Here is an 18,942-nt window from a genome sequence, read left to right on the forward strand (position 1 = left end):
CTAGCTGGAGTGCTACCAACTTCCACTTGAGCTCCCTTCCACAAAGACTCCTCCTGGAGTCTGTCTGTTCCTCCTTTATCTCCCCAGCCCTCACCTGAGTTAACCACATGACCTCATTCGTGCCTACCTGGAAAGCTGAACTGATCTTAATACAGGTGGGTTGAGGCACCATTTCCCCTTAAAGGGGCCAGCCCCCCGTGATAGGACAAGAAATTGTTCCACCAAACTTTTCGACAACTTGTAGCGCTGAACAAATGTCATATGCTGTATTGTCCTGATTTACCACAAAAAGCACTGCAAAGGTAGTGAGCAATCATATCTGACCACATTACACTTGTAGTGTGGTGTTAAAGACAGAGGTTAAAATGATGTCACACAATTTTGCTGAAAAGGCTTTCAACTAAAAGATTAGCGCCATTTTAAGCTCAATTCCTATATTAATATGGATGATAAACTTTAATTTTACATTCAATTAGAACTTCAATACCATCACAGCAAGTGATATAACAATCAACCATTTTTGGGGGGGGAGGGGAGGAATGGTTCTTTTGCACTGCCGCAAGAGAGCCAGATTCTGGCCACAACTGGACAGATAAGAATTTCCACAGTAGGGGAAGCTCTCAGCTGGCATTAAGCCAACCACCCCATTTCAGCCAAGGGGGTAGGTCAGGGAATGAAGGGGCAGCACAGAGCTTTGTTCCACCGGTTCTCAGCTGGTGTGGGGAATTGTATGTTGTTGGCCCAACACAGAATAGCTCCAAGAATGCTATAACTCAAACCAGAGGCAGGGTCAGTGCAGACCAGCCCACAGAACTAGGGAACCTTAACTAGTTCCTTATGTTTCCCTCTCCCCTCCATTTTCCTTTGCCAAGCACAGCTTGAGCACAGGAGAGAATATGCCTCCATCAGTTTCAGAAATTTGTTTTATCATCTAACATGCTTGAGGAAGCTAATTCTGTGATAGGGTTGCAGGGGTTCAATCATTTTATTCATAACAAAATTATCTTTGCAGCATCAAGGAAAACATCCAACTGATGGGAAATCCGTCTGAAAAAGTGTTAAGTGAGGAAAAGGTCTGGAAGACTCATTAAAGGTAATATTGCTTCCAAACACAAGCTGATGAGTTAAGTGAAATGTAAATAGATACACTCGTTCTCAAGAAACTGGACAACTGATTTTGTACAGTTACACTGTACCTCGCTGCACAACTTGACATGTCATTAAAGTATAGATACATTCAACAATTTTAAATATGAAAACAGGTGAAAGTAATATACAGCATCAAACAGTATTTTAAAAGAAGTCCAAGAGAAATTAAATCTTAATCTCTTACCATCAAAGAAACTTTTGGCTCTCAGGTAACTCACGCTAAGCCTAAGCACAGACAGTTTATCCAGTTTGGCGATAACATCTTGTGGGAAAGGCAAGAGGCTAGCCAAGCGATCTAATTCTGCATTCAATCTGTCTCTGTGTCTCTTGGATGGATTGGACTTGGCTCCTTCAGATGGGGATGGCTTTACTCTGTGGCAAAGACAAAACACAGTATAAATGTACATTTTTTCTCAAAATGATCATATTGTCTTAATAATTATAATTTTTTTAAAACAGAAAGGTAGTAAAGCTTTGCCATTAAACTGATGCCCACCAGCACAAATCTTTTACATTTTAACATGTAATATGCTTCCCCAAAAGGACTTGCACATTCCTCAGCAAAAATTAACTTAGATTGAAGCTAGGAAAAACATACATCAGGTGGGCAACTAAGAGCCCTATTCGCGCACCAGAGCATTTAGTTAAAAGTGTTTGAAAGTTTAGAGATACTTAATAATAATCTGTTCTATTGTTCAGAAAAAATAATTCAAATGTCACTCGGAATGTGCCAAATACTTTATAGTATACATTAATACTGGTATTTCGGTATTAATATTCTGTGTAAAATTGTACTCTCACATTTACACTTATTTACTTTTAGTGCAACATTTCTCAATGTATGTTTAATTTTTGTACAGAGTTTTATTTTCTGCTTAACACTGCAAGAGTTCTAACAATTTGCTGGACACCAACATTAAGATGGCCCCTGCCCCAGATATCTTCCAATCTGGGAGAGAGACAGGTCCAAGGTATGTTGGGAGTTCCTGAGGAAGGAGTCACTATGAATGCTTGTAATGAGATTGAGGGTGGGAATACGTAAATCAACTCATTAAATCCACTTACAGTTCACAACATACTGAGCACTAAAATACTCTTCAACTCTTAACTAATCACAACATTTACAGTAAGTATGGCATGACAAATTGGTGAAATATACTATCCAAAACAAAGCAATAACTTTATTCTATGAATGATATTAGTGTTAATGGAAACTAGAAGCAAGATTACAAACATCCACCATAAATTCCCAGTGCTCACTCCAAAATTTCCTATATGCAAGGCTGTGAATAGGGAACATTAATCTTACCCGAAATCATGCTTGATCATTAGAAACAAATAAATTCTGAGTCTTTCAACAGATTAGCTTTCCTCACATGCCTTGTATGCTTAAAAAAAAACCTTTTCTAATTACAGAGGTATCAATCATTGATTCATTTTTGTGTAATAAATCCATAAAGTCCGTTTGCTACTACTTAGATTACCTTTACATGAACGTTGGTTGTGTGGGATATGCTGTCTGCAAACTCTGTTCATGACTACTTGCTTCATTTAGTCCAAGTAGTCTTGGCAGTATTTATTTCCAAGTATTGCATTCAATCAAATTCATATTCTGCACTGGCTAGAAATTTAAAAAACTTCCCATAATGAAATTTAGATACCACTATGTAAAACGATTTCATTACTTCCAGTTAAATGCATGACAGACAGAACTGACATCAAATAGTGAAATACATCATGTGTTTTTAGACTTCTCTTTCTTCCAGTTCCAACTACTAAGTATCCGCTGGAGGGGGGGGGGGGGGGGAGGGGGGTTTTTTTTTTTAATAGATGGGAAAAAAAATTGTCAATATTTATTTAAATCTAAACCTTCCAAATCTTCTTTTAAGGATCATGTCTTCTTATACCCGTATCACTTGTCCACTACCTCTTAATTGGGGAAAACTTGAATTTGTCTCCTTAACTGTTCACTCTTACTATAAAAAATGATGCTTTGTTGCCGTTATACACTGAAGGGGTGTAAATACTCCCCCCTTTTCTTACTCAGAGTTTGTAATCTGATGGGGCTACAGTCCGAATGAAAGCCCCAGGAATAACAACAACATCATCACACTTATAATTTCACTGCCATTAAAGCTAAATTTGTTGCAGACGTAAAGGGTCAGTTTCCCCACTGTTCTGATGGAGGTTAATGGTACAGAAATGGGCAAGAGGGAAGTGATGGAAAAATAAAAACAGTTATGAAAATTATGTCATATTACATAGAGACTATATCCAAAGCAAAAACAGCCCACACCATATATGGGTGTGTCATCAATTAAAATATACCGTGAAATAAATCTGGTTAAGGGCAGTATTAGAACTACCTCAATTATGAGCCTTGACTTTCTGAGGGCCATTCTGAGCCCGACATCTCTCTAAGGCCATTCGATGTCAAGATACCTGCAGCTCACCACAACCCCAGATAATATTAGTTTAGAAGTCATTCTGAAAAGCTTTTGTTCAGATAAAAGAAACCAAAAATAAGGTTTACTTATTCTAGGGAAGCATTTGTGTTCCCAAATCATGACAACTGGCATAATTCTTTAAAAAAAAAAAAAAAAACAACCCACAAACAACAGACTACACAACAAAAAGCTTGGATTTCAATACTGGCCAAACAACAGACTATAAGTCAGGCAACATTTCCTTAACAATCCCTATTAGTAAAACTAAACCTCACTGAGTGTGAGTTGTTAACGTGCACTACTATCATTTAACACAGAGCCAGATTAAAAAACCTATTGCTTGAAGTACAATCATTGCACCTACAGCAGGACTGAACTACCCCACTCATACACTTGTACACTTTTAAGTCAGTCAACCAGGTCTACTATTCCTACATAATAGTTTGTAGCCTCCAATTCCTGGTAGTCAGGCTTTGTCTACATTGGACTTTTGTTGGTAAAACTTCTGTCATTCGGGGGGAGGGGGGTTGGCGGCGGGGGGGGGGGTTGAAAAAAAAAATCTGTGTGAACAGCACTTTGTCACTTTTAGCCCCCCTGCTGGGGCAGCACCACAGCATGGTTCAGGTGGGCAGAGGCTTCAGTCCGCACTCCCGAGGTCATTTCGTAATTTTTGTTGTCAGAAGGGGGTCACAGTGCAAAATTAAGTTTGCGAACCCCTGGTTTAGATAGAGGGTGCAGCACTCTATGCATAACAAGTTACCTGAGTGAAATTGAATGCTATGTCAAAATTAATCCTTGTATATGTGCTTTTTACAAAAACAGTCCAGAAAGCGGGGGCAGATTTTAAGATGGTTACAACTATTTTAACAGTAGACTGCCCTTCCAGTCCTGCTGCTCTACTGTTTAGGTAAAACTGTAGATCTGAATAAAGCAAATGGCCAGAGGTCCTTGTTTAGTTAATATCTATTACAGCTGAACTGAAACCTTTCAATATTTCAATACTTGAGAGACAGACTAAAGTGCGGTCACAGAAAGTCAAAATAAAAACAGAGTTGTCAAAGTATTATTTGAACTGTATTTTCACTGTTCTTCTATGTCGCAGAGTCTTTAATCACATACCTTACTATGTGCGAGTTCACACTATTTATTTTTTTAATACACACACACACACACACACACACACACACACACTCTAAAACCAAAGGGCTGTAGCCTTAATTTTTACTATGAGGCCAAAGCAGTTCTGGTATACTTCCTGATTTAAAAATAAAAGCAAATTAAAATACAATTTTTAATAAAATCAGTTGCTGAGCACCTAAAGATAAGTGAATATTAACAGGGATCCTAAAAATCTGTTTTACACAGAAAAACGCAGAAACTGCATTTTTACAGAGAATCTTTACTTTTTCACTTTGTGAAAAAAACAACCATTAATTACATTTTACTTATTGAATGCACACAACCTCCCCCTCTTGTGATCTATTTTTGAGTGCATTTTAAATTTACAGTGGAATGAGTTTATTCGTTCTAATTGGGACCGATGCCAGATTGAATAATCAAAAATTGGGATAATCGGGAGAATTGGCAAAGATCTTTCTATCCCTTATTTTATCCGAGGTGGGGGGACTCGGAGCTTCAGCTGCCCACGGCTGACCACTGGATCCCCAGCTGCTGTTAGCCCGGGGCCGAAGAGCTGGATAATGGAGGCTCGAATAAATGGGGTTCTACTGTATATCAATAAAACACTGTATTCAAAGGATACTTATGTATATTGTGGCTAGGGAACCTAACGTTCAGTGTTTCATTTTAAATAGCAAAAAAACCACGGATTTTTAATCTGAGAATTTTGTTCATTTGGGTTTTTTTGTCATGAAAAAAGGGATCCCTGAATATAATGCACAACTGTTTTACCCCTCAAAAAAAAAAAGAGAGAGAGAGGGCCTTGTAGGAGATTGGCAGCACAGGCATCTGTCATATAGCTGACAGACTTAATCCTTGGGGTAGTATGTGCTGCAGATGTTTTTCAACCCATCCTTAATGTTACAAAAATGGAGGCGTTATTTCTGTGCATTATTATTTAGCTCAGACAATTCAGGATGTGTGAGAAATGTGTCATGTACATACATCATTATTTTATTTTAGAAATGAAACCAAGCAAGACTTAAGGACCATGAATAAACAGCATTGAAATGGACATAAAATGCAAGGTCATTGAAAAAAATCTATATTTAAATAAAACAAAAAAGCCCTTCAAAATTAAAATAGGATGTCGTCTCCCTATAGTCTCAACCACATATTCAAAGATATGGTTTTTTTCCCCCAAAAATTGTTATTCACACCACATCTGTCTATTACCAAAAGTGAGGCATGTTCACCATTCTCATACAATACAACTTCACTCAGAGGAACTAAAAACTAAGCACGATTTACTTCTTTTATTCTCCCTACCACCATATTCAACATTAACACGTCTGCTCTCTGAAAGTAATACATTGGTTCTGATGTGCAGGGTCGGAGTAAAGAATGATAGGATGGACGTTATCTCTGTAGACTGTTGACCCCTTTGATTTGAAATTGGGATACACCTGTCTCAATGGTGCAACAAACCTGTTTTGTGGTTTTCCCTCAGGGGGTGACAGAACCAAGCTTCCAAGTAGCTTTAAAGGATCAGGCTGTTCTAACTCTTCTGTCAATGGTGTGGTAGGACCCTCAGTGCATCAAGAGGTTATTATGGGTGGGGGTCGTGAGCTGTCAGCCTCCACCACAAGCTCCACTTCAACTCCAGCATTTATAATAGCGTTAAATATATTTTTAAGTGTTTTTAATGTATAAGCTAGAAGGGTTGCACTCAAAGGCTTGCTGTGTGAAAGGGGTTACGAATGCAAAAGTTTGAGAACCAAGGCTGTAACCTTTTGTCCTCCGCTATGTCTCAACACCAACCCACTCTGTTGGCTTCATCTTAACAGTTCATTTTGATTTAAAGACTGCCTGCAACAGACAGAGCAAGAGGAGAGACTACTGACAATGGAAGTTTTGTGCCAAGTTCAACAGATTGCAATATATAGCTTTTAAAATCATATACCATGGTTGCGCACGAAGGAAAGAATTTTCTTTGCTTCCCAACATAGTGTCTTTTGCTATATTTAGAAAACATTCTTAATATGCTATGTACAGTTTCTTTTTAATGTATCTCTGAAAGAAGCAGAGTGCATAATATATCTGAAATTAAAAATATGAAGCATCTTAAAATGCTATCTGCTACAAACCATCCATCTAAAGTACTGAAACTGTAAATGAAAGTAGATTCTTTCTAAATAGAAAGATTGCATCCCCGGGGTGGCCAAACTGTGGTTCGCGATCCACATGCCACTCTTTTATCATTGAAGTGCTGCTTGCAAGCCCCCTCTGCCGCCCCCCCCCATTCTCCACCTACCAGTCTGGGGGGAAGAGCTCGGGACCTCTGCCTTGCAGTGGGGTGGTGGGGTAGGAGCTTCTGTCCATTTGGGAGGAGGGTTTCGGAGCTTCAGCCCTGCGGGAGGGCACCTGCTGGGGCTCAGGGCTTCAGCAGGAGTGGGGCTGAAACTTCGGGCTCCCAGCAGGCATGCTCTGGCTCTCGAACTTCTGAAGATTGTCATACGTGGAGGGCCAGTAAGTTTGGCCACACCTGCTGTATACTAACTCTTTGTATTAAGTGCAATGAGAGAGAAAGAAAGGTACCAGAATGAGCCTGGAAAGTGAACACCTATCTACAAATGAAGAAAAAGCAATGACAGGGAAATGATCTCTATACTGCCTCTTGAACCACTGTATATTAATGCTAGCCTGAAGGGTCACCCAGACAACCAAATAAAGCAAACATTTTTTGGGTACATTGTATATGGAGAATCCATGCAAATAAGCATTGGACAAAGCCAATCACTTATATTTCTTGTTCATTTTTCATTATCCAACATGTAATTAGCTTTAACTGGCATTCTAGTTTGTGTATATATGGCAATTAAACTTCTTAAAGCGCCCCCACACCCACATACCATTTTCCCACTTGTTCAAATAAAATACACAATAAGCACTAAGAAAAATGTTAAAGTATATTAAATACAAAATATTTTAGCTAAAGACATCATAAGGATTAAATATATATAAATTCATATCATCAGGGGAAGGGCATTAAATGCACATAATGATCTATTTACAACAAATCTAACTTTTGTGGATCTTGCATTCCATCCTGTTTGGCATTAAATGAACTCTATGGCTTGTTATGTATTAATGAGATTCCAATAATTAATAAAACCCAGGAAATTTGAATTCAACATATATGAAAAATAAAAAAGATACAAGCCTTGGTAAACCTTTGTTAACACCCATAGGAAAATGACCACAGGGGGGAGTCCACATCATTCAATCAATAAAAGAGAAAGAATTACATGGAGGAAAAACAAACATAAAAGTAGAAAAGGTTCTAAGAAACTGTGTGTGCCCTAACACATAGCAAGATTTAGTTGGGTGTAGGTGGTGAAATCACACTTTGTTTACCATGCATTTTTCTTCTTTAACAAAAGACGCAGATATTCCTACATTTAAACTAGCTATTGTATTTCTCCAAAATGCAGTCAGTATCTTTTCCTTTGATACACATTAAAGTGATAGGATAGCTCTCTACAGAAAGGATTATATTTATACTTTATACCGTCAGGGTAATAGCCCAAGATTTCCTGTGGGCTTCTGTCCTATGCACTGTAGATAATAGGAGTGTTTTTTTTCTGAACTGGCTTCAAATTATTACCATGATTTTCAATTAGTTATTTTCCATACAAAAATCAGAGTTTTTCCCCATTTAGACTTTCTTGTGAACATTACATCATTATATAGATGAGAAAAAAAGTTGTTCACACAAATGGGTTGTCTGTATTACAGACAATATATCACTCATGCTCCACTCAGAATTTTGGATACGGCAAGTGAAGCACAAATACACAATTCAACACAAATTTAATCCCTTCCTTTATGAAAAAAAGTAAAAAACCCGACATTACTTCACTAAACATAACAGTATGTCAGCTCTTCTATTTTAAACTATTTTTTCAAGAGGTTTGAAATTTGCCTGGAAAAAAGCTAACTTCAAGGCAGTTATCCCACAAGTGACCTATATATTAATTTGAGCAGAATCAGAGGCAAGCTAGATGTTTTACAATAAAAGTCAGATCTGATAATCTGCTGTTACTCTAGCATTTTCTCTCTCTTTGGCCAAGAGTATGAACTAAGATCGGTTTTTAACTGGGGAAATCAGAACTCTAAGGACTGCAGATAATGCGTCTCCCAAGACTGCTATCAGAGTATAAATGCAAACTCAATATAAAACTAAGCATAAAGAGAAGGAAATAAGTATGGTACACTGAACAAATAGAAATTAATATTGCACAAATTATTTGTCAATCCAGCTGGGTGGCAAATAATATAATTAAAAGGAGGGTTTTTTTTTTTTTTAAATCTGTTATAGGTGAAGCCCAAATTACAGCTAGATTAAAAACAAAAATATTTACCTTAAATTAAGAAAGGTTTATTTTTCCCTTTCAGTCCTAAAAAGAGAAGTTATTTTATGACAAGGACACCTCAAGACCAATATTAAACTTTTAAATTTAGTTTCCACCCAGATGTTGATATACATAAAAAAAAATATATATTCAGATTCAAATAGGTAAGTGTGGCAAATTAAAATAAAGACTATTAAAGACTAGGCAGCTTGAAAGTCAGACATTTTTATATAAAGGTACAAAAACAGAAACAGTTTTCAGATCTGACCAGAATTTATTAGGAAACAAAGCATTAAGACTACTCTGATCAGAAAGAGTGAATAGCTATACAACAGTTCCTTAAAATGAAGATTTTTGTGTACTTTAAAAGGATTAGTCTAAGAAAGTATGTAAACAGAGTGGGGAAGTTATCTGCACTTGCGCATAGCTGTAGGAAAAATAAGCATTTCCTATATACTTGTATATCTTGAAATAAGGCAACTATTTCTTTCTAAAACATAGATTTATATTCTTGAACTGTTTTAACACTTCTATATTTTAGCATGGAAGAGGCTAGCCACAGTTATATTAAGTTATATTCACATTTACTGCAGCTTCTGCAGAGCGTTGGTAGAAATCATCATCTATATATATTGCTTTTCACTGATGTATTCACTTCACAAACATAGTAAAATTTCATTTAAAGCTAAATACCCATTTGTACAAATGCTTTAATAGCAACAGCTGTGATTGAATATGCATTCAATTAACTGATCCAAAACAGGGAGCTGATGAAAAAAAAGGAACTTGCTTATACGCAGTGTCCCAAAATGTTTTTCTCTTTTACTAGTATGTTACAAGGAACAACTCTTTCAAACTTAGTGTATGATTTTACTTTTTAAATACAGTTTTTTTCCCAGTAATGTTACATGAAAACAAGTGCAATTAAAAAAAGAATAAAAATTTTGTTTTGTCCATGGGTCAATAAGAAATAAGCTGCTGAGGGGAAAAAGCAGCTAATAAGACCACTTATAAAAGTAGCTAATGTATGCATCTTTATGTAATAGATAAATGTAAAAGTTAATGATTTCCTCTAGGCTGAAAGTCATTTCAGTTTAAAGTAATCTTTTAGTGAAGCAGGTACAGCCTTGGGCCCAATCCTATCTATACTTGAGTAATATAATTAGCTTCACTGGGGCAACTAAGGGTTTTCAGAATTAGGCCCTATTTTAAGAGGTAATTTTTTTCTTTTTAAGATGTGGCAGTAATTTCTGACTTTTGTGTTTGTTTGGAGTTAAACGAATAAGTACCATAAAATATCAAACTTTTGACATAATAAAAATATTAAGAAAAATTGTTTTTTAAATATTCCTGAACAGGATGATACGATTATACATAATCTACTGTCATGTCCTTTGTTGAAATGCCCTAGGCACCTTGTCAGAGACATCCACATTGAGACACACCATTCCAGGAACCTTACATTTTAGGGGGGTCCAGGATCTGATGTGTAAGACTTCATTCAGAGTTGAAGTAATAAAATGTGCTTCATTAATTAAAAATCACAGTACCGAGTGTGAAATACTCTACTGCAGGGAGTGAATAGTAACCTACAAGCCCATCTAAATGAGAACAACCAGTCAGGGACAGTTTACCCAGCACAATGTGCCTTTCTGCACAGACCTCCCACCACAAGTCCTAAGCAGCACAGCTAAGCACTGCACTATGACCAACAAGACATTTAAAAAGCTGCATTTGTCATTTAACTACTTTTAACAATTATTTTAACTGGTGGGGGGCTTTGTAGCCATCGCTAGGGAACTGCCACCTTAAATGCCTCCTAGTCTAGATCAAGTAAACCAGCCACAATAAAACCTAAAGTTATTTCTTCTTTCTTCCTTCCTTCCTTCCTTCCTCCCTGCCGTCTTCCGCCTCCAAGCCCTCATTCTGCCTTTTAATCACCATCCTTATACAACTGGGTCATCAGTGCCTGTTAACAACAGGTTTCAGAGTGATAGTCGCCAAGGTGCCACAAGTCCTCCTCGTTCTTTTTGTTGATACAGAGTAACGCGGCTAACACATTTATCTGGGCAAAAGCTTTCATGGGCTAAAGCCCACTTCATCAGATGCATGCAGTGGAAAATACAGGAGGAAGATTATATATATATACACACACACACACATCTTCCTACTGTATTTTCCACAGCATGCATCTGATGAAGTGGGCTTTAGCCCACGAAAACTTGTGCCCAAATAAATGTGTTAGTCGCTATGGTGCCACAAGTGCTCCTCGTTCTTTTTGTTCACAGCAGGACTCCGAACGCAGCTAACTACAGACTTCCCTGTGGGGGGAGGGGGAGGGTCTGAAAAGGGACCTCCTGGATCCCCACAAGTCGCGCGCACGCCCAGCGCTGTTGCCGGGGGTCCCAACCCAAAGCCGCCGACGGACAAGAAAAGCCCCCGCGAAAGGGCACCAGGCACTGCGGCTAACAGCCCCCTGCCTCTGGGGCCGCGTCCCCGGGCGAAACCCAAACGGCGCCCTGGACAAACAAGGCAAACGCGTAGCTGCCGAGGCCCACGTGGAGCGAAGCGCGGAGCCCCGGGGCTGCGGCAGGAAGCAGAGGCGGGGGCTGCAGACACCCACCCGGCGCGGGGGAAGCGGGGAGCCGCTGCAGAGCGGACGCTGGGGCGAGAGAGAGAGGAGGCGGCGGCGGCGGCGGGGCGCAGAGCGCAGCCGGGGGCCGGTTTGGGTGAGCCGCTGACAGCGCCGCAACGACCAGTAGCGAAGCCGGCCCGGCAGCTCGCTCCCATCCCCCACCCCGCGCCCCAGCTCGACTCTTACATTTTCTGCACGGGTTTCCGCCGCTTGCGATTGGCGTAGGTGATATTGGGGTTCATCTTGCTGCGGCGCTTGCTGTGGCTGCTGCTGCCGCCCTGAGTCCCCGGCGAGCCCGCTCGGCACCGCAGCCCGCAGCTGCCCGACCCTGCCCGTCTGCAGCGCGGCTCCCCGGGCCGAGGGACGGAGGGCGGGGAGCCCAGGTGATCAGCGCCGGCGACACCCACCAACGCCTCTGGGCCCCGGGAGACAGGGGCTGGGGCAGCCGGGGCTTTCCAGCTCCCGCTGCCCGGCTCCCGGCAGCGGCGGCTTCTCCTGCCTGGGAAGGTCGGGGCCTGGCCAGCGCACCCCGAGGCTGCCGCCGCTGCTACGTGCGACGATCCCTCTGTCCCAGCGCGACCGCCGCGGGCCGGGCAAACGTCTGTCACAGTTCACCGCCCCCGGCCGCCGCGGTCTCAGAGCCCGCCTTCCCCTGCTCTCCCCGCCCCGCGGGGGAGGCTCCGCCGCCTGCCTACGGGAGGGGGCGGCGTGCGCCGCCATGTTGGGTAAGTCACGCCCGGCGACAGGCTCCCGGCACGGAGGCTGCTGAGGCCCGCCGGCAGCCCCACGTACCCCGGCCCCGCCGAGCCGGGGGAGGTGGGAGATGCGGGCCCCGACGCCCAGCGGAGTCGCTCCCGCCGTCGATGAGAAGCACAAGGGAAGGCACAGCAGTCAGGGCATTTCCCGTCCAGACAGGCCCCGGCCCTGCCTGGCTGTAAGGGGAGAGCTGTGCTCCTCACCCCCGCCTGCATTAACTCGGGGGCCGGCAGCAGGTGTGAGCCCACCGCGGGGAGGAAGCAGTAGGGTGCTGGTGAGGCCAGGACCTGTCCTGGGAGGAGGAGGAGGGCGGCGGCTCATGCCCTTCCCTACAACCAACCCGTGACTGCACCTATGAAAGTCTGAAAGATAAGAGCCCAGGATATGGTTAAGGTCTTGCTCAGGGGGAGAGCCGTTATCGGTCTACATTTTAAAGGAAAAACAAAATTACAAGCGACATGGGCTGCTAAAGTGCTGCTAAGTCCCGCTGTTCAGTCAGCACCATCGTGCATTTTGACTAGGGCAGTCAACCAATTTAAAAAAAAAAAAAAATCATGATTGTGAGATTAAAAATATCATGATTAATTGCCGTTTTGGCCTCACTGTTAATAATAGAATGCAATTTATTTACATATTTTGGATGTTTTTTACATTTTCAAATGGATTAATTTCAATGGCAGCACAGTAATACAAAGCGTACAGTGCTCACTTTATATTATTATTTTGTTACAAGTATTTGCACTGTAAAAAGATAAAAGAAATAGTATTTTTCAATTCACCTCATACAAGTACTGTAGTGCAGTCTCTAGCGTGAAAATAATTCTACATTTATAAGTTGCACTATTATTTTTACATAACTGCACTCAAAAATAAAACAATGTAAAACTTTAGAGCCTACAAGTCCACTCACTCCTACTTCTTCTTCAGCCAGTCACTAAGACAAACATGTTTGTTTATATTTATGAGAGAGAATGCTGCCCGCTTCTTATTTATAATGTCATTTGAAAATGAGAACAGGCGTTCCCATGGCACTTTTGTATCCAGCATGGACGGTATTTACATGCCAAAAATGCTAAACATTCGTATTCCCTTTCATGCTTCAGCCACCATTCCAGAGGACATGCTTCCATGCTGATGACAGGTTCTGTTCAGTAACGTGTAAAAGCAGTGTGGGACTGATGCACATTCATTTTCATCATCTGAATTAGATTCCACCAACAGAAGGTTGATTTTCCTTTTTGGGGGGTTAGGGTTCTGTAGTTTCTGCATTGGTGTGTTGCTCTTTTAAGACGTCTGACAGCATGTTCCACACCTCGTCCCTCTCAGATTTTGGAAGGCACTTCAGATTCTTAAACCTTGAGTCAAGTACTGTACCTATCTTTAGAAATCTCACATTCACCTTCTTTGCATTTTGTCACATCTGCAATGAAAGTGTTCTTAAATTGAACAACATATGCTGAGTCGTCGTCAGAGACTGCCATAGCACAAAATGTATGGCAGAATGTGGGTAAAACCACAGAGATATACAATCCTGCCCCAAGGAGTTCAGTCACAAATTTAATTATCACATTTTTTTTAACAAGTGTCAGCATGGAAGCATGTCCTCTGAAATGGTGGCTGAAGCATGAAGAGATATACAAATGTTTAGCATACGTGGCATGTAAATACCTTGCAATTCTGGCTACAAAAGTGCCATGCAAATGCCTGTTCTCCCTTTCAGCTGACATTGTAAATAAGAAGTGCATAAATTGCAGCATTATCTCCTGTAAATTTGAACAAATTTCTTTATCTTAGCGATTGGCTGAACAAGAAGTAGGACTGAGTGGACTTGTAAGCTGTAAAGTTTTACATTGTTTTGTTTTTAAGTGTAGTTATGTAAGAAAAAAATCTACATTTGTAAATTCCACTTTCATGATAAAGAGATTACTACTAGATTACTATAGTACTTGTATGAAGTGAATTGAAAAAATACTATTTCTTTTGTTTATCTTTTTTTACTTGCAAATATTTGTAATAAAAATAATATAAAGTGAGCACTATACACTTTGTATTCTATGTTGTAATTGAAATTAACATTTGAAAATATAGAAAAGCATCCAAAATATTTATAAATTTCAATTGGTATTGTATTATTATTTAATAGTGTGTTTAAAACTGATTAACTGCAATAATTTTTTAATCAAGTTAATTTCTTTTCAGTTAATCACTTGAATTAACTGCAATTAATTGAGAGCCCTAACTTTGATCATTTTTTCTTCTCTCCGCCTCATTTTCATCTTTTCATTCGCTACAGCTCAGCAAGGTTCTTCTCCCCAGGTAACAATACAGTTTGTGTCAGAACTCTGAGGCAGGGGCAGAAATTTCCCAATGTAAAGTAAAATATATACAAGTCTTTGCTGAAACAAAAGCCCTGCTGACCTGAAGGGAGAGAGAAGAGGAGTCCAGTCCTGCTCCCATTGAAATCACCTGCAAATTTCTCAGTAGTTTCAGTGGAAGTATGACTGGGCCCCAAGCAGGAAAATGAGTCAGAGAAACACGTTTTCCCTTTTAGCAGCTTGGAGGGAAATTTTCTTTGCCTTTGGATTTCCCCAGCACTATTCATCTTGGAGTTCTCAACTTCAGCTGCAAGGAGTGAGAAGTTGAGGCAATGTCTTTTTTTTTTTTTTTGTGCTGGATAAATGGCTTAAATCTGACTACAAGAGCCAGCCAGAGTGTAAGGGGCAAAAACAGCCAGTAACAACATCTGCATATTCACTCAATAGTTATTAAAAACAATACAAGATTATGCAAATCCTTGTTTCAGCCTACCTTGCTTGTCACCATGAAAGGTTTTCCTCCTTCCCCCCCCCCACCCCCCTGCTGCTAGTGATGGCTTATCTTAAGTGATCACTCTCCTTACAGTAAGAAAAGGAGTACCCGTGGCACCTTAGAGACTAACAAATTTATTAGAGCATAAGCTTTCGTGAGCTACAGCTCACTTCATCGGATTAATGCATCCGATGAAGTGAGCTGTAGCTCACGAAAGCTTATGCTCTAATAAATTTGTTAGTCTCTAAGGTGCCACGGGTACTCCTTTTCTTTTTGCGAATACAGACTAACACGGCTGCTACTCTGAAACCTCTCCTTACAGTGTGTATGATAAACCCATTGTTTCATGTTCTCTGTGTGTGTGTATATAAATCTCTCCTCTGTTTTTCCCACCAAATGCATCCGATGAAGTGAGCTGTAGCTCACGAAAGCTTATGCTCTAATAAATTTGTTAGTCTCTAAGGTGCCACAAGTACTCCTTTTCTTTTTGCAAATCCTTGTGTTTGGATTTGCTGATAGATGTAATTAGCTATAGTACAGGTATTAATATGCTGTGTAATTACTCAGAAATAATGATACAATGATTATGCTAATCAGACAGCCAGAACCAATCAATGCATGGAATTCCATAACTGCAAAAATGTACAGTTTCTGTAATCCTACAGCCTCCCTGTAGCTGATTGTTGGTACAATATTTGTTCCGTATTGACAGTATGCTTAGTACTGTACAAAACAGAGGAGAAGATATAGACCTTGTACTGATGAAATTGCGATCTAAATAGCACAAAACACACGAGGCAATTATCAGTCTTTTTTGGTGGGTCAATTGTTTACCTCTCAATCTACGTCTGAGGCAAAATGTAGTGAAGCCACTATATTGATTTGACTGCTAAAATAAAATGAAAAAGAGGCAGCAAGTTCCAAAGTAAGTTATAAAATTATGTTTAGAAAAATATATATATGGCAAATAAAGCTTGCAGAAACTTACTTTAAATGAAGTATAACAGAAGAAAAAGTGTTTCCTGAGCATAAATTTGTTCTCTTCTCCATTAGTTTTGTCATATTCCTGGCCAAACAGACCTATTTCTCAACTCAAATTGACTGCCATGTCCATGATAGCTGTTTCCTATTTACCACCTTCTACTTCCTCCTCAGACCATTCACCCAAGTCTCTCTCCACACAAGATCTTCCCAAGATTTTTCAATGAAAAGATCAACGAGATGCACTATAATCTCCTTCTTTCCTCGTCTCCCACCTCTTATACCCTTTCCTCTTTCACCTCGTGACTAAAACTGAGGTTTCTTGCCTGTTGTTGTCCTATAAACCCTCTATCTGTCATGAGCTTCCCATTCCTTTCAGCATACTAAACTCCCATATCCCCCTTAGAGCCTTCTCCCTCCTTAGCCTTTCATTATTATCTAACTCCCTCCCCTCTAAATACAAGCATGCTGTGATCTCCCCCATCCACAAAATAAATTCCTGGACACAACCTACCTCTCAAACTACCACTTGTCTTCATTCTCCTCTTCAGCGTTAAGCTGTAGTTACAATCACTGCTTTGAACTCCCTTCCTCCAACTCTTCCCTTGATCTCTTCCAATCTGTTTTCTACACCCACTTCATTTAAATTGCTTTCACCAAAAAGTCTCTAACAACCGCTTCTCAGCTAGGTCTCAAGGTCTGTACTCCATCCATACCCTTCTTGACCTCTTCGCTACCTTTGACACAGTCAATCATCCCCTCCTTGTTATCCTCCACCCTATCTGCAATTCTGTTTTCTCCTGGTTCACCTGCATCTGACCGTTCCTTCTTCACCTCTTTGAGTGAATCCTCCTCTCCCACTGTTAGTAACGGTATCACAGAGCTGTGCCCTGCACCCCTACTTTTATCATTCTTCATTTTTTTCTTTTTGGGTGATCTCATGTACTCATATGGTATCAGCTGCCATGTCGGTGTAGACAACTCTCAAATCTACCTGTATACTCGTGCCTCTTTCCATCCAATCTGGCATCTCAGCCTGTCTCTGACATTGCCTGGGTGTTTCACAATCAATTTAAGCTTAAAATGTCCAACGTCAAACTCCTTATCATCCCTCCAAAATCCTGTCTACTGTCCTTTCTCTGTCACCATCATTATCACCACCATTCTCCATGTTACTCAAACCTGCAACTGACTCATCTGTAACCCTTGTCCTACTTATTCAAGCCACATTCAAATATCTGGTTTCAGAGTAGCAGCTGTGTTAGTCTGTATTCACAAAAAGAAAAGGAGTACTTGTGGCACCTTAGAGACTAACAAATTTATTTGATTCCCCACTGTATTTTCCACTGAATGCATCCGATGAAGTGAGCTGTAGCTCACGAAAGCTTATGCTCAAATAAATTTGTTAGTCTCCAAGGTGCCACAAGTACTCCTTTTCTTTATTCAAATATCTGTTTCTTCCACCTAGCATAATGCAAGCTACAGAAATTAATCCATTTTAGCCATGATGGGGAGAACTAAGCACATAGGAAAGGGGTAGGGGAAAGAGGTCCAAGGTGAATTTAAGCCACCTTTGTGCTCCCTGTATGCTGGGGCTATCTTGGGACATATCTGACTTATGTTCTATTTTCCATGGAACCTGAGAAGCAGAGAATTTCTATAGTGTGCTCTGGTCACTCCCTTGACGCACACGCAACTCAAGGAGCAGGGATATGGGCTGGGAGCAGAGCCAGGCCAGAACCTTTATGCCACTTCTGCACTAGCCAGGGAGGTCCTTTTTTCAAGGAGAATTCTCAAGAGCCATTTACAAACACTTTTATTTCCTTTTTGTGCTCCCAAACACTGTAAAAGGGCCTTAATGTAACCGAGAACCAGGCCCAGAAGTCCTAAGCTTATTGAGGCATCTAGGATGTGGAAAGAACCTTTAATTTTAAAAATTAAAAAGGAAAAAGATGTGTATCTAAAGATAGAAAGATTTCTCTAAGTGAAGGAACAAACAAGTTTACTGATGTGTCTACTACACTGTACTGTGTTGCTCTATGACTATTTCCCTTATAGAATCTCTTATAATAGTTATTAGGTAGATTGCAAAATAAGCAACTTTTGTGTAAGTTATATAGTCACTAATTTTTAAGATAATCACACTTCTGTGGGCACAGGAGAAAAACAGTTCCCATATGCCAATATTTAAAATAATATCTGTTGTTTTCAAATCTAAGGGCTTGTCTTCATTACCGCAGTAAGTCAACCTAAATTACGTGATTCCAGCTACAGGAATAATGTAGCTGGAGTCAATATGGCTTAGGTCGACTTACCCCGGTGTCTTCACTGTGCTGCGTCAACGGGAGATGCTCTCAGGTTGGCTTCCCTTACTCTTCTCGGAGAGCTGGAGTACCAGGGTTGACTGGAGAGCGCTCTGCCATCGATTTAGCATGTCTTCACTAGACCCGCTAAATCGACCCGTGCTGCATCGAATGCAACAGCATGGATCTCACCAGTAGTGAAGACAAGCCCTAAGTAGCATACTTATGGAGAGGAGAGGTATGGGGTAAGAGGATGGGAGAGCACGACGGGATGTATAAACCCCTCAGTAGTGCTGAAGGAATTAAATACTGGGCCCAGATAACCCCGC

The 18,942-nt window shown here is 40.6% G+C and overlaps 1 protein-coding gene across 1 annotated transcript in view; it reads right to left on the bottom strand.

Moving 5' to 3' along the window:
• AHR (aryl hydrocarbon receptor) overlaps positions 1–12,357 on the bottom strand; it is a 121,223-nt gene extending 108,866 nt beyond the window's left edge. Inside the window, exons 1-2 of the mRNA XM_038389849.2 lie at positions 11,952–12,357; positions 1,334–1,521 (exon numbers count right to left, since the gene is read on the bottom strand). Of these exons, the coding sequence (XP_038245777.1) occupies positions 1,334–1,521; positions 11,952–12,007 (244 nt within the window). The 5' untranslated portion in view covers positions 12,008–12,357. The remainder of the gene's footprint in view (positions 1–1,333; positions 1,522–11,951) is intronic.
• Positions 12,358–18,942: the final 6,585 nt, after the last annotated feature.

The sequence above is a fragment of the Dermochelys coriacea genome, chromosome 2 (genome assembly GCF_009764565.3).
Source record: "Dermochelys coriacea isolate rDerCor1 chromosome 2, rDerCor1.pri.v4, whole genome shotgun sequence".
Taxonomy (NCBI): domain Eukaryota; kingdom Metazoa; phylum Chordata; order Testudines; family Dermochelyidae; genus Dermochelys; species Dermochelys coriacea.